The 14,172-nt window shown below is 45.4% G+C and overlaps 1 protein-coding gene across 1 annotated transcript in view; it reads right to left on the reverse strand.

Moving 5' to 3' along the window:
* Positions 1–6,164: 6,164 nt before the first annotated feature.
* The window catches only part of dapk1 (death-associated protein kinase 1), a 194,357-nt gene continuing 186,349 nt past the window's right edge, over positions 6,165–14,172 (reverse strand). The window contains exon 27 of the mRNA XM_052512193.1: positions 6,165–13,216. Within this exon, the coding sequence (XP_052368153.1) occupies positions 12,323–13,216 (894 nt within the window). The 3' untranslated portion in view covers positions 6,165–12,322. The remainder of the gene's footprint in view (positions 13,217–14,172) is intronic.

Consider the following 14,172-nt stretch of genomic DNA (forward strand, 5'->3'; position numbering starts at 1 on the left):
CCAGTCAATTTTGCATTTTTGAGCAAGGTCAAATTTCATATGGTAAATGCACATTGAAACATATTGCAAATGCACGTGCACTTGCAATATGATTATATAGTGAAAAAACATCACAAAATGGACATGATGAAGTCAACACAACGAGTGATGGAAAGGAACAACTATCACTGCCCGGCCATCCCGAGTTCATCAGGCCAGTCAATTTTGCATTTCTGCAGGATTTTTGAGCATGTCAAATTTCTTACGTCATTTGGCCCACAAAAAAATCCTTATGCACAATTAAAAAAATATATAAAAAAATATGATAATAAAATTGGACAAAAGTATATTCATACAGTTCTTACACATGTGTAATTGACAAAAAATTGAAAGAATTTCAAAAAAACGGTCCAGAAAGCACTTTTTAAGGGTGTGTGAAGTTTTTTACAAAATTTTGACATTTTTGACTTTTGACTTTTGACTTCCTATGAAATCATATTGGAATTGGACAAAACATATTCCTTATGCGCATGTAAAAAAAAAAAAAATTATGATAATAAAATTGGACAAAAGTATATTCATACAGTTCTTACACATGTGTAATTGACAAAAAATCGAAAGAATTTCGAAAAACGGTCCAGAAAGCACTTTTTATGGGTGTGTGAAGTTTTTACAAAATTTTGACATTTTTGACTTTTGACTTTTGACTTCCTATGAAATCATATTGGAATTGGACAAAACATATTCCTTATGCGCATATAAAAAAATTAAAAAATTATGATAATAAAATTGGACAAAAGTATATTCATACAGTTCTTACACATGTGTAATTGACAAAAAAATCGAAAGAATTTCGAAAAACGGTCCAGAAAGCACTTTTTTAAGGGGTGATAAGTTTTTGAAAAAAAGTTCATTTTTTCAAAATTTTACTTTTGGACATTGATTTGGGTTACATATCCAATATGAAAAACCCCGGTGGAGCGCATTTGCCCCCTGTTGAATTTTTAAAGTGTTACAACTGGCAATTACCATATGGCATTTGCAATACACTTTGGATGAATCAACGCCGAATTGGGTGGTATTGGCCAATGTGTATATGGTTTGTCCGATGCCAATGACATGCCATTCATTTTTGTCCAATACAGGGGGGTATTCCCTTACTCCCATTAACACCACCAGTTGTTCCTCCCATGAACACCACCAGTTGTTCCTCCCATTAACACCACCAGTTGTTCCTCCCATGAACACCACCAGTTGTTCCTCCCATTAACACCACCAGTTGTTCCTCCCATTAACACCACCAGTTGTTCCTCCCATTAACACCACCAGTTGTTCCTCCCATTAACACCACCAGTTGTTCCTCCCATTAACACCACCAGTTGTTCCTCCCATTAACACCACCAGTTGTTCCTCACATTAACACCACCAGTTGTTCCTCCCATTAACACCACCAGTTGTTCCTCCCATTAACACCACCAGTTGTTCCTCCCATTAACACCACCAGTTGTTCCTCACATTAACACATTAACACCACCAGTTGTTCCTCCCATTAACACCACCAGTTGTTCCTCCCATTAACACCACCAGTTGTTCCTCCCATTAACACCACCAGTTGTTCCTCCCATTAACACCACCAGTTGTTCCTCCCATTAACACCACCAGTTGTTCCTCCCATTAACACCACCAGTTGTTCCTCCCATTAACACCACCAGTTGTTCCTCCCATTAACACCACCAGTTGTTCCTCCCATTAACACCACCAGTTGTTCCTCACATTAACACCACCAGTTGTTCCTCCCATTAACACCACCAGTTGTTCCTCCCATTAACACCACCAGTTGTTCCTCCCATTAACACCACCAGTTGTTCCATTAACCCATTAAACACCAGTTGTTCCTTAACACCACCAGTTGTTCCTCCCATTAACACCACCAGTTGTTCCTCCCATTAACACCACCAGTTGTTCCTCCCATTAACACCACCAGTTGTTCCTCCCATTAACACCACCAGTTGTTCCTCCCATTAACACCACCAGTTGTTCCTCCCATTAACACCACCAGTTGTTCCTCACATTAACACCACCAGTTGTTCCTCACATTAACACCACCAGTTGTTCCTCACATTAACACCACCAGTTGTTCCTCACATTAACACCACCAGTTGTTCCTCACATTAACACCACCAGTTGTTCCTCACATTAACACCACCAGTTGTTCCTCCCATTAACACCACCAGTTGTTCCTCACATTAACACATTAACACCACCAGTTGTTCCTCCCATTAACACCACCAGTTGTTCCTCCCATTAACACCACCAGTTGTTCCTCCCATTAACACCACCAGTTGTTCCTCCCATTAACACCACCAGTTGTTCCTCCCATTAACACATTAACACCACCAGTTGTTCCTCCCATTAACACCACCAGTTGTTCCTCCCATTAACACCACCAGTTGTTCCTCCCATTAACACCACCAGTTGTTCCTCCCATTAACACCACCAGTTGTTCCTCCCATTAACACCATTAACACCAGTTGTTCCTCCCATTAACACCACCAGTTGTTCCTCCCATTAACACCACACCACCAGTTGTTCCTCCCATTAACACCACCAGTTGTTCCTCCCATTAACACCACCAGTTGTTCCTCCCATTAACACCACCAGTTGTTCCTCCCATTAACACCACCAGTTGTTCCTCCCATTAACACCACCAGTTGTTCCTCACATTAACACCACCAGTTGTTCCTCACATTAACACCACCAGTTGTTCCTCCCATTAACACATTAACACCACCAGTTGTTCCTCCCATTAACACCACCAGTTGTTCCTCACATTAACACATTAACACCACCAGTTGTTCCTCCCATTAACACCACCAGTTGTTCCTCCCATTAACACCACCAGTTGTTCCTCCCATTACCACCAGTTGTTCCTCCCATTAACACCAGTTGTTCCTCCCATTAACACCACCAGTTGTTCCTCCCATTAACACCACCAGTTGTTCCTCCCAGTTGTTCCTCCCATTAACACCACCAGTTGTTCCTCCCATTACCACCAGTTGTTCCTCCCATTAACACCACCAGTTGTTCCTCCCATTAACACCACCAGTTGTTCCTCCCATTAACACCACCAGTTGTTCCTCCCATTAACCAGTTGTTCCTCCCATTAACACCACCACACCACCAGTTGTTCCTCCCATTAACACCACCAGTTGTTCCTCCCATTAACACCACCAGTTGTTCCTCCCATTAACACATTAACACCACCAGTTGTTCCTCCCATTAACACCACCAGTTGTTCCTCCCATTAACACCACCAGTTGTTCCTCCCATTAACACCACCAGTTGTTCCTCCCATTAACACCACCAGTTGTTCCTCCCATTAACACCACCAGTTGTTCCTCCCATTAACACCACCAGTTGTTCCTCCCATTAACACCACCAGTTGTTCCTCCCATTAACACCACCAGTTGTTCCTCCCATTAACACCACCAGTTGTTCCTCCCATTAACACCACCAGTTGTTCCTCCCATTAACACCACCAGTTGTTCCTCCCATTAACACCACCAGTTGTTCCTCCCATTAACACCACCAGTTGTTCCTCCCATTAACACCACCAGTTGTTCCTCCCATTAACACCACCAGTTGTTCCTCCCATTAACACCACCAGTTGTTCCTCCCATTAACACCACCAGTTGTTCCTCCCATTAACACCACCAGTTGTTCCTCCCATTAACACCACCAGTTGTTCCTCCCATTAACACCACCAGTTGTTCCTCCCATTAACACCACCAGTTGTTCCTCCCATTAACACCACCAGTTGTTCCTCCCATTAACACATTAACACCACCAGTTGTTCCTCCCATTAACACATTAACACCACCAGTTGTTCCTCCCATTAACACCACCAGTTGTTCCTCCCATTAACACCACCAGTTGTTCCTCCCATTAACACCACCAGTTGTTCCTCCCATTACCACCACCAGTTGTTCCTCCCATTAACACCACCAGTTGTTCCTCCCATTAACACCACCAGTTGTTCCTCCCATTAACACCACCAGTTGTTCCTCCCATTAACACCACCAGTTGTTCCTCCCATTAACACCACCAGTTGTTCCTCCCATTAACACCACCAGTTGTTCCTCCCATTAACACCACCAGTTGTTCCTCCCATTACCACATTAACCACCAGTTGTTCCTCCCATTAACACCACCAGTTGTTCCTCCCATTAACACCACCAGTTGTTCCTCCCATTAACACCACCAGTTGTTCCTCCCATTAACACCACCAGTTGTTCCTCCCATTAACACCACCAGTTGTTCCTCCCATTAACACCACCAGTTGTTCCTCCCATTAACACCACCAGTTGTTCCTCCCATTAACACCACCAGTTGTTCCTCCCATTAACACCACCAGTTGTTCCTCCCATTAACACACCACCAGTTGTTCCTCCAGTTGTTCCTCCCATTAACACCACCAGTTGTTCCTCCCATTAACACCACCAGTTGTTCCTCCCATTAACACCACCAGTTGTTCCTCCCATTAACACCACCAGTTGTTCCTCCCATTAACACCACCAGTTGTTCCTCCCATTAACCACCACCACCAGTTGTTCCTCCCATTAACACCAGTTGTTCCTCCCATTAACACCACCAGTTGTTCCTCCCATTAACACCACCAGTTGTTCCTCCCATTAACACCACCAGTTGTTCCTCCCATTAACACCACCAGTTGTTCCTCCCATTAACACATTAACACCACCAGTTGTTCCTCCCATTAACACCACCAGTTGTTCCTCCCATTAACACCACCAGTTGTTCCTCCCATTAACACCACCAGTTGTTCCTCCCATTAACACCACCAGTTGTTCCTCCCATTAACACCACCAGTTGTTCCTCCCATTAACACCACCAGTTGTTCCTCCCATTAACACCACCAGTTGTTCCTCCCATTAACACCACCAGTTGTTTCCTCCCATTAACACCACCAGTTGTTCCTCCCATTAACACCACCAGTTGTTCCTCCCATTAACACCACCAGTTGTTCCTCCCAGTTGTTCCTAACACCACCAGTTGTTCCTCCCATTAACACCACCAGTTGTTCCTCCCATTAACACCACCAGTTGTTCCTCCCATTAACACCACCAGTTGTTCCTCCCATTAACACCACCAGTTGTTCCTCCCATTAACACCACCAGTTGTTCCTCCCATTAACACCACCAGTTGTTCCTCACATTAACACCACCAGTTGTTCCTCCCATTAACACCACCAGTTGTTCCTCCCATTAACACCACCAGTTGTTCCTCCCATTAACACCACCAGTTGTTCCTCCCATTAACACCACCAGTTGTTCCTCACATTAACACATCTAACAGTTCTCCGTAGCCAGTCTAACACCAGCTCAGGAATCTGAATAGACTCTTCTTACTAAACACAGTGAAGTCAACACATTGAACTACATTGATGTGTACATATTATCACAACACTGACCACAAACACAGGAGCTGGAGATTTATAGAGAAGGGAGGGAAGGAAATATATATATATATATATAGGGAATAGGGTTCTATAGGGCCCTGGTCTATAGTAGTGCACTCTATAGGGAATAGGGTTCTATAGGGCCCTGGTCTATAGTAGTGATCATCTCATCGATGAACAGGAGCTGGAGATTTATAGAGAAGGGAGGGAAGGACATATATATATATATAGGGAATAGGGTTCTATAGGGCCCTGGTCTATAGTAGTGCACTCTATAGGGAATAGGGTTCTATAGGGCCCTGGTCTATAGTAGTGATCATCGCATCGATGAACAGGAGCTGGAGATTTATAGAGAAGGGAGGGAAGGACATATATATATATATATAGGGAATAGGGTGCTATAGGGCCCTGGTCTATAGTAGTGATCATCTCATCGATGAACAGGAGCTGGAGATTTATAGAGAAGGGAGGGAAGGACATATATATATATATATAGGGAATAGGGTTCTATAGGGCCCTGGTCTATAGTAGTGAATAGAGAAGGGAGGGAAGGACATATATATATATATATATATATATAGGGAATAGGGTTCTATAGGGCCCTGGTCTATAGTAGTGATCATCTCATCTATGAACAGGAGCTGGAGATTTATAGAGAAGTGAGGGAAGGACATATTGCTTTGCATTCAATAAATCAAGGGACACAATGTTCTCAGGTAAACCATTTATTATCAAATGTAACTACGACACTGTAAAGGTTCAGGACATGGTATCATCCCAGTCTATGGGAACAATCAGAAATACAAAACAAGGCTATTGTGCAGAGAGAGACGTCTTTCTGTTGTGTCTGTACAAAGTCTTGAATACACCCGTCTCCATGCGCTCAGACAGACAGATACAGAGGGTGCTCAACAAATGGCACTGTATTCCCTACATGGTGCTAACCATATTGGGCCCTGGTCTAAAGCAGTGCACTATATAGGGAATAGGGTTCTATAGGTCCTCTGGTCTAAAGTAGTGCACTATATAGGGAATACGGTTCTATAGGTCCTCTGGTCTAAAGCAGTGCACTATATAGGGAATAGGGTTCTATAGGTCCTCTGGTCTAAAATAGTGCACTATATAGGGAATAGGGTTCTATAGGTCCTCTGGTCTAAAGCAGTGCACTATATAGGGAATAGGGTTCTATAGGTCCTCTGGTCTAAAGTAGTGCACTATATAGGGAATAGGGTTCTATAGGTCCTCTGGTCTAAAGCAGTGCACTATATAGGGAATAGGGTTCTATAGGTCCTCTGGTCTAAAGCAGTGCACTATATAGGGAATAGGGTTCTATAGGTCCTCTGGTCTAAAGCAGTGTACTATATGGGGAATAGGGTTCTATAGGGCCCTGGTCTAAAGTAGTGCACTATATAGGGAATAGGGTTCTATAGGTCCTCTGGTCTAAAGTAGTGCACTATATAGGGAATAGGGTTCTATAGGGCCCTGGTCTAAAGCAGTGCACTATATAGGGAATAGGGTTCTATAGGTCCTCTGGTCTAAAGCAGTGCACTATATAGGGAATAGGGTTCTATAGGTCCTCTGGTCTAAAGTAGTGCACTATATAGGGAATAGGGTTCTATAGGGCCCTGGTCTAAAGCAGTGCACTATATAGGGAATAGGGTTCTATAGGTCCTCTGGTCTAAAGCAGTGCACTATATAGGGAATAGGGTTCTATAGGTCCTCTGGTCTAAAGCAGTGCACTATATAGGGAATAGGGTTCTATAGGTCCTCTGGTCTAAAGTAGTGCACTATATAGGGAATAGGGTTCTATAGGTCCTCTGGTCTAAAGCAGTGCACTATACAGGGAATAGGGTTCTATAGGTCCTCTGGTTTAAAGCAGTGCACTATATAGGGAATAGGGTTCTATAGGTCCTCTGGTCTAAAGCAGTGCACTATATAGGGAATAGGGTTCTATAGGTCCTCTGGTTTAAAGTAGTGCACTATATAGGGAATAGGGTTCTATAGGTCCTCTGGTCTAAAGTAGTGCACTATATAGGGAATAGGGTTCTATAGGGCCCTGGTCTATAGTAGTGCACTATATAGGGAATAGGGTTCTATAGGGCTCTGGTCTAAAGTAGTGTACTATATAGGGAATAGGGTTCTATAGGGCTCTGGTCTATAGTAGTGCACTATATAGGTAATAGGGCTCTGGTCTATAGTAGTACACTATATAGGGAATAGGGTTCTATAGGGCTCTGGTCTATAGTAGTGCACTATATAGGGAATAGGGCTTTGGTCTATAGTAGTGCACTATATAGGGAATAGGGCTCTGGTCTAAAGTAGTGCACTATATAGGGAATAGGGCTCTGGTCTAAAGTAGTGCACTATATAGGGAATAGGGCTCTGGTCTAAAGTAGTGCACTATGTCTGGTCTAAAGTAGTGCACTATGTAGGGAATAGGGCTCTGGTCTAAAGTAGTGCACTATATAGGGAATAGGGTGCCAATTGGGACGCAGTAGGGTCTGCGTCAAATCCAAGGAAACAAAGAAAGCCACTTACCATCAGAATCAAGAAACAAGAAAAACATTTAAATGTTCATTAGGATACTTTAAAAGCTCAGTAGTACACTACTCGTAACTTCCCTTTCACAGACACAGCTCTTCAGCTCAGCAAGGCAGCAGTAGGAGAGATGAGAGTGTCTGTGTGGTGTGTGTGTGCTAAAATAAACCCGCAAAAAAACCTCACATGGGAATCTCTGTTGCTCTTCAGGAGAAGATGTTTAGGTGAGAAGCAACATGCTGTCTCTGATACCACTACTACCACTGTGTTCTGTCTTCTCCCGTCTAGGCCTCTGGGTATTCACATCATAATAATTAACATGTTGTTTCTGCTAGGAAGGTCCTGTCATGGTAGCTAGGTCTCTGTCTGGGTTTAAACCACAGTCGTCTTCACAACACTGCATTAGCCTGCTGATCTTAAGTCACTAGCTCACGCAACAGTACTCATTTGGTTTCCCAGACTAAGATTAAGACCAGTCCAAAGTGTTTATTTGCTGCAGGCTTAATCTGTGACCGGGAAACCAGCCCTAAGAGTTAGATGTTCCATTAGGTTGTGGATCTATCAACACATTGTTAGTCCCCACCTGCCGTGCTGTATCGTTGTAACTAACCCCTAACCCTTAGACAGGGCCAATGGACTGTTCAGGGTTCCATCCCAGATGGGAACCTTTTGACCAGAGCTCTGTGGTGCATTATGTAGGAAAGACCCCAGGACAAGAAGATCCCTTAGACAGGGCCAATGGACTGTTCAGGGTTCCATCCCAGATGGGAACCTTTTGACCAGAGCTCTGTGGTACATTATGTAGGAAAGACCCCAGGACAAGAAGATCCCCTAGACAGGGCCAATGGACTGTTCAGGGTCCCATCCCAGATGGGAACCTTTTGACCAGAGCTCTGTGGTACATTATGTAGGAAAGACCCCAGGACAAGAAGATCCCTTAGACAGGGCCAATGGACTGTTCAGGGTTCCATCCCAGATGGGAACCTTTTGACCAGAGCTCTGTGGTACATTATGTAGGAAGGACCCCAGGACAAGAAGATCCCTTAGAAAGGGCCAATGGACTGTTCAGGGTTCCATCCCAGATGGGAACCTTTTGACCAGAGCTCTGTGGTGCATTATGTAGGAAAGACCCCAGGACAAGAAGATCCCTTAGACAGGGCCAATGGACTGTTCAGGGTTCCATCCCAGATGGGATCCTTTTGACCAGAGCTCTGTGGTGCATTATGTAGGAAAGACCCCAGGACAAGAAGATCCCTTAGACAGGGCCAATGGACTGTTCAGGGTTCCATCCCAGATGGGAACCTTTTGACCAGAGCTCTGTGGTACATTATGTAGGAAAGACCCCAGGACAAGAAGATCCCTTAGACAGGGCCAATGGACTGTTCAGGGTTCCATCCCAGATGGGAACCTTTTGACCAGAGCTCTGTGGTACATTATGTAGGAAAGACCCCAGGACAAGAAGATCCCCTAGACAGGGCCAATGGACTGTTCAGGGTCCCATCCCAGATGGGAACCTTTTGACCAGAGCTCTGTGGTACATTATGTAGGAAAGACCCCAGGACAAGAAGATCCCCTAGACAGGGCTGTTAGACCTTTGTGCTTTGTAGGAGAGGTAGAAGGTCAGAAAGATATCACTGTCGTTAGAACTAGTCAAGCATTGAACTCCTTATATCATGTTAGAAAGAAATGGACAGAGACTTCAACTGTTATCATGTCAGAAAGAGATGGAGACAGAGACTTCGTCTGGTATCAAACTGTTATCATGTCAGAAAGAGATGGAGACAGAGACTTCATCTTCTCATGTCAGAAAGAGATGGAGACAGAGACTTCATCTGTTATCATGTCAGAAAGAGATGGAGACAGAGACTTCATCTGTTATCATGTCAGAAAGAGATGGAGACAGAGACTTCATCTGTTATCATGTCAGAAAGAGATGGAGACAGAGACTTCATCTGTTATCATGTCAGAAAGAGATGGAGACAGAGACTTCATCTGTTATCATGTCAGAAAGAGATGGAGACAGAGACTTCATCTGTTATCATGTCAGAAAGAGATGGAGACAGAGACTTCATCTTCTCATGTCAGAAAGAGATGGAGACAGAGACTTCGTCTGTTATCAAACTGTAATCATGTCAGAAAGAGATGGACAGAGACTTCGTCTGTTATCAAACTGTAATCATGTCAGAAAGAGATGGACAGAGACTTCGTCTGTTATCTGTTCATCTGTTATCTGTAACCTCAGTATATAAAAGGAGCCCAGATTTATATCAAATCCTCCATTGCTGATGTGGATTTTTTATTTTCCTTCGTGAACAACAGTTGTGTTGTGTTGAGGGGCATGTGCTGACATGTACACTACCAGTCAAAAGTTTGTACCCACCTACTCATTCAAGGGTTTTTCTTTATTTTTTACTATTTTCTACATTGTAGAATAATAATGAAGACATCAAAACTATGAAATAACACATATGGAATCATGTAGTAACCAAAAAAGTTTTGGGATTCTTCAAATGAGATTCTTCAAATGAAGGAGTTCCCACATATGCTGAGCACTTGTTGGCTGCTTTTTTTTCACTCTGTGGTCAAATTTGGACTCCAGACCAATGGACAGATTTCCACCAGGCTAATGTCCATTGTTCGTGTTTCTTGGCCCAAGTAAGTCTCTTCTTCTTATTGGTGTCCTTTTGTAGTGGTTTATTTGCAGAACTTCAACCATGAAGGCCTGATTGAACTCTGTGAAGCATTTATTTGGGCTGTCATCTGAGGTGCAGTTAACCTTAATGAACTTATCCTTTGTGGCAGCGGTATCTCTGGGTCTTCCTTTCCTGTGGCGGTTCTCATGAGAACCAGTTTCATCATAGTGCTTGATGGTTTTTGAGACTGCACGTGAAGAAACTTTCAAAGTTCTTGAAATGTTCCAGATTGACTGACCTTCATGTCTTAAAGTAATGATGGACTGTCATTTCTCTTTTCATATTTGAGCTGTTCTTGCCATAATTTGGACTTGGTCTTTCACCAAATAGGGCTATCTTCTGTATGTCTCAACATAACTGATTGGCCCAAACACATTAAGGAAAGGAAAAACAATCCACACATTTTTACTTTTAACAAGGAACACCTGTTAATTGAAATGCATTCCAGGTGACTACCTCATGAAGCTGGTTGAGAGAATGTCAAGAGTGTCTAAAGCTGTCATCAAGGCAAAGAGTGGCTACTTTGATGAATGTGAAATATATTTTGATTTGTTAAATACTTTGTTGGTTACTACATGATTCTATTTGTGTCATTTCGTAGTTTCACTATTATTCTTCAATGTAGAAAACAGTAAAAATAAAGAAAAACCCTTGCTGTACTTCTAGTGCTGTGTTGGAGTTGAGATGCTGACAAGCAGGGCAGCAGGGCAGCAGGGCAGCAGGGCAGCAGGGCAGCAGGGCAGAAAGAGTAACTAGTGAAGTTTAGTGCCACTTCAGTAGGGTTCCATTTGGGATCCTCTTTGGAGCTCAGGACAGCCAGTTCATTTCAACATTCATATAGGGGGATGGTGAGGAGAGGAGGAGGAGAGAGAACAGGGTGAGAGAGGAGGAGAGAGGAGAGGTTTGGAGGAGAGAGGACAGGGGGAGGATGAGAGTAGACAGGAGGAGGAGAGGAGGACAGGAGGAGAGAGGAGGAGAGGAGGAGAGAGAACAGGATGAGAGAGGAGAGGTTTAGAGGAGAGAGGAGATGAGGACAGGGGGAGGAGGAGAGGACAGGAGGAGGATGAGAGTGGACAGGAGGAGGAGAGGAGGAGGACAGGAGGAGGAGAGGAGGACAGGAGGAGGAGAGGAGGAGGAGAGGAGGAGGACAGGAGGAGGAGAGGAGGAGGACAGGATGAAGAGAGGAGGACAGGAGGAGGAGGATAGGACAGGAGGAGAGTAGGAGAAGAGAGGAGGGGAGCTATATGGACACTGGATGTGCACAGAGCATCAGTCTCACAGAGCATCAGTCTCACAGAGCATCAGTGACCTAGGGGTTAACAGGAGAGAACTAACACTAAACCCCCGGGAAAGATTACATTGCACATGGTGTTGGTTGGTTCGTCAGCCCGAGTTAGCCCAGCCTCACTCTGAGGACAGTTAGTTTCCCCAGTCAGGACTCTGATCTAGGATCAGATTCTAGTCTTCTCCCCTGATGGGCCAGATCAGGAGGAGCGGAAGCTGTTCTGATCCAGGACATGGTGTGTATTCAATAGCGCACACTGAAGCAAAATGTTTTTCAACGGAAAAAGAAAATCCAATTCAGGTTTGTCCCTGTGTTTCTCTACCCGCTTGGTTCCCAGTGATTACACCCGTCTCATCGGGAGATGACTGAACTGATGGAGTTGTAGGATGTGCCTCCGTTACAGGCTCTTCCCCTCCCCCTAGCCACACCCTCTATGTTGACCCTGAAGACAGGCGAGGTCTTTAACAGGAAGTCAGCCGCATCACGCCTCCCCAACTCACGCAGCTTCCACATCAACAACCCCACCGTGCTGTCTGGACGGACTGACCAATCCAGGAGCAGCGCTGCCGTGGGGCTGGCCAGGAGGGCGGGGTCATTGTCTGGGGCAGGGCCTCCATTGGTTGGGGTGCCGTTGGGGGTGGAGCTGTGTTTGGCCACCAGGTAGGTGAGACCCAGGTTCATAGCCAGCAGACACCAGTCCTTCCCCAGCGCATCAGGAGGGTCTAACAGACGACACAGCTTCCTCCTGGCCAGCAGGCTGACCTCTGAGATGTGGACATCTGCACACAGACTACCCTGACTATAGACTTCAGTACAGCCCAAGGCTAGGATACTGCTGAAGCTCTCCCTGTAACCCCCCATGGTGTTGGTGAGGCTGGTCTCTCTCTGGGTCTGGGCCTTCAGGAAGTCTTTAGGTTGGTAGATCATGACGGGACCGTGATGCTCTCTGAGCTGCTGGGGGCTGAGGTAGTACCGGGCAGTGAGGAGGCCAGGGAGGGTGGAGGACAGGAGCGACTCTGTAATGGTAACCATGGTGTCCAGGAGGGTGTAACACTTGGCCCGTTCGCTGTCGTGACCTCTGACCTGGATCTCCACCCCCTGGCCGTGGTTGACCAATAGGATCATGGCCTCCGCTCCGCCTTGGCTCACCTTTGCCCCATTGGTCCAGAGGCGGATGTCTCCGTCAGGCCCCTCCCCTGTGTCGTCCTCAGGGCGCTGCTGGTGGCTCCAGCGACACAGGTTCACCTGGAGGTCAGAGGTCAGGAAACATGACAACAGCATACTATTCATTCTGGGAGAAGAAACATACTCCAGAGCATCCCAGAAGGCAACATATTCAATAGGGACTGGGGAGTCATTCAGACAGTATTGGTAGGGACTGGGGAGTCATTCAGACAGTATTGGTAGGGACTGGGGAGTCATTCAGACAGTATTGGTAGGGACTGGGGAGTCATTCAGACAGTATTGGTAGGGACTGGGGAGTCATTCAGACAGTATTGGTAGGGACTGGGGAGTCATTCAGACAGTATTGATAGGGACTGGGGAGTCATTCAGACAGTATTGGTAGGGACTGGGGAGTCATTCAGACAGTATTGATAGGGACTGGGGAGTCATTCAGACAGTATTGATAGGGACTGGGGAGTCATTCAGGCAGTATTGACAGGGACTGGGGAGTCATTCAGACAGTATTGACAGGGACTGGGGAGTCATTCAGACAGTATTGATAGGGACTGGGGAGTCATTCAGACAGTATTGACAGGGACTGGGGAGTCATTCAGACAGTATTGACAGGGACTGGGGAGTCATTCAGACAGTCTTGATAGGGACTGGGGAGTCATTCAGACAGTATTGGTAGGGACTGGGGAGTCATTCAGACAGTCTTGACAGGGACTGGGGAGTCATTCAGACAGTCTTGACAGGGACTGGGGAGTCATTCAGACAGTCTTGACAGGGACTGGGGAGTCATTCAGACAGTCTTGACAGGGACTGGGGAGTCATTCAGACAGTATTGGTAGGGACTGGGGAGTCATTCAGACAGTCTTGATAGGGACTGGGGAGTCATTCAGACAGTCTTGACAGGGACTGGGGAGTCATTCAGACAGTCTTGGTAGGGACTGGGGAGTCATTCAGACAGTCTTGACAGGGACTGAGGAGTCATTCAGACAGTATTGATAGGGACTGGGGAGTCATTCAGACAGTAT

The sequence above is a fragment of the Oncorhynchus keta genome, unplaced genomic scaffold (genome assembly GCF_023373465.1).
Source record: "Oncorhynchus keta strain PuntledgeMale-10-30-2019 unplaced genomic scaffold, Oket_V2 Un_contig_8064_pilon_pilon, whole genome shotgun sequence".
Lineage (NCBI taxonomy): Eukaryota > Metazoa > Chordata > Actinopteri > Salmoniformes > Salmonidae > Oncorhynchus > Oncorhynchus keta.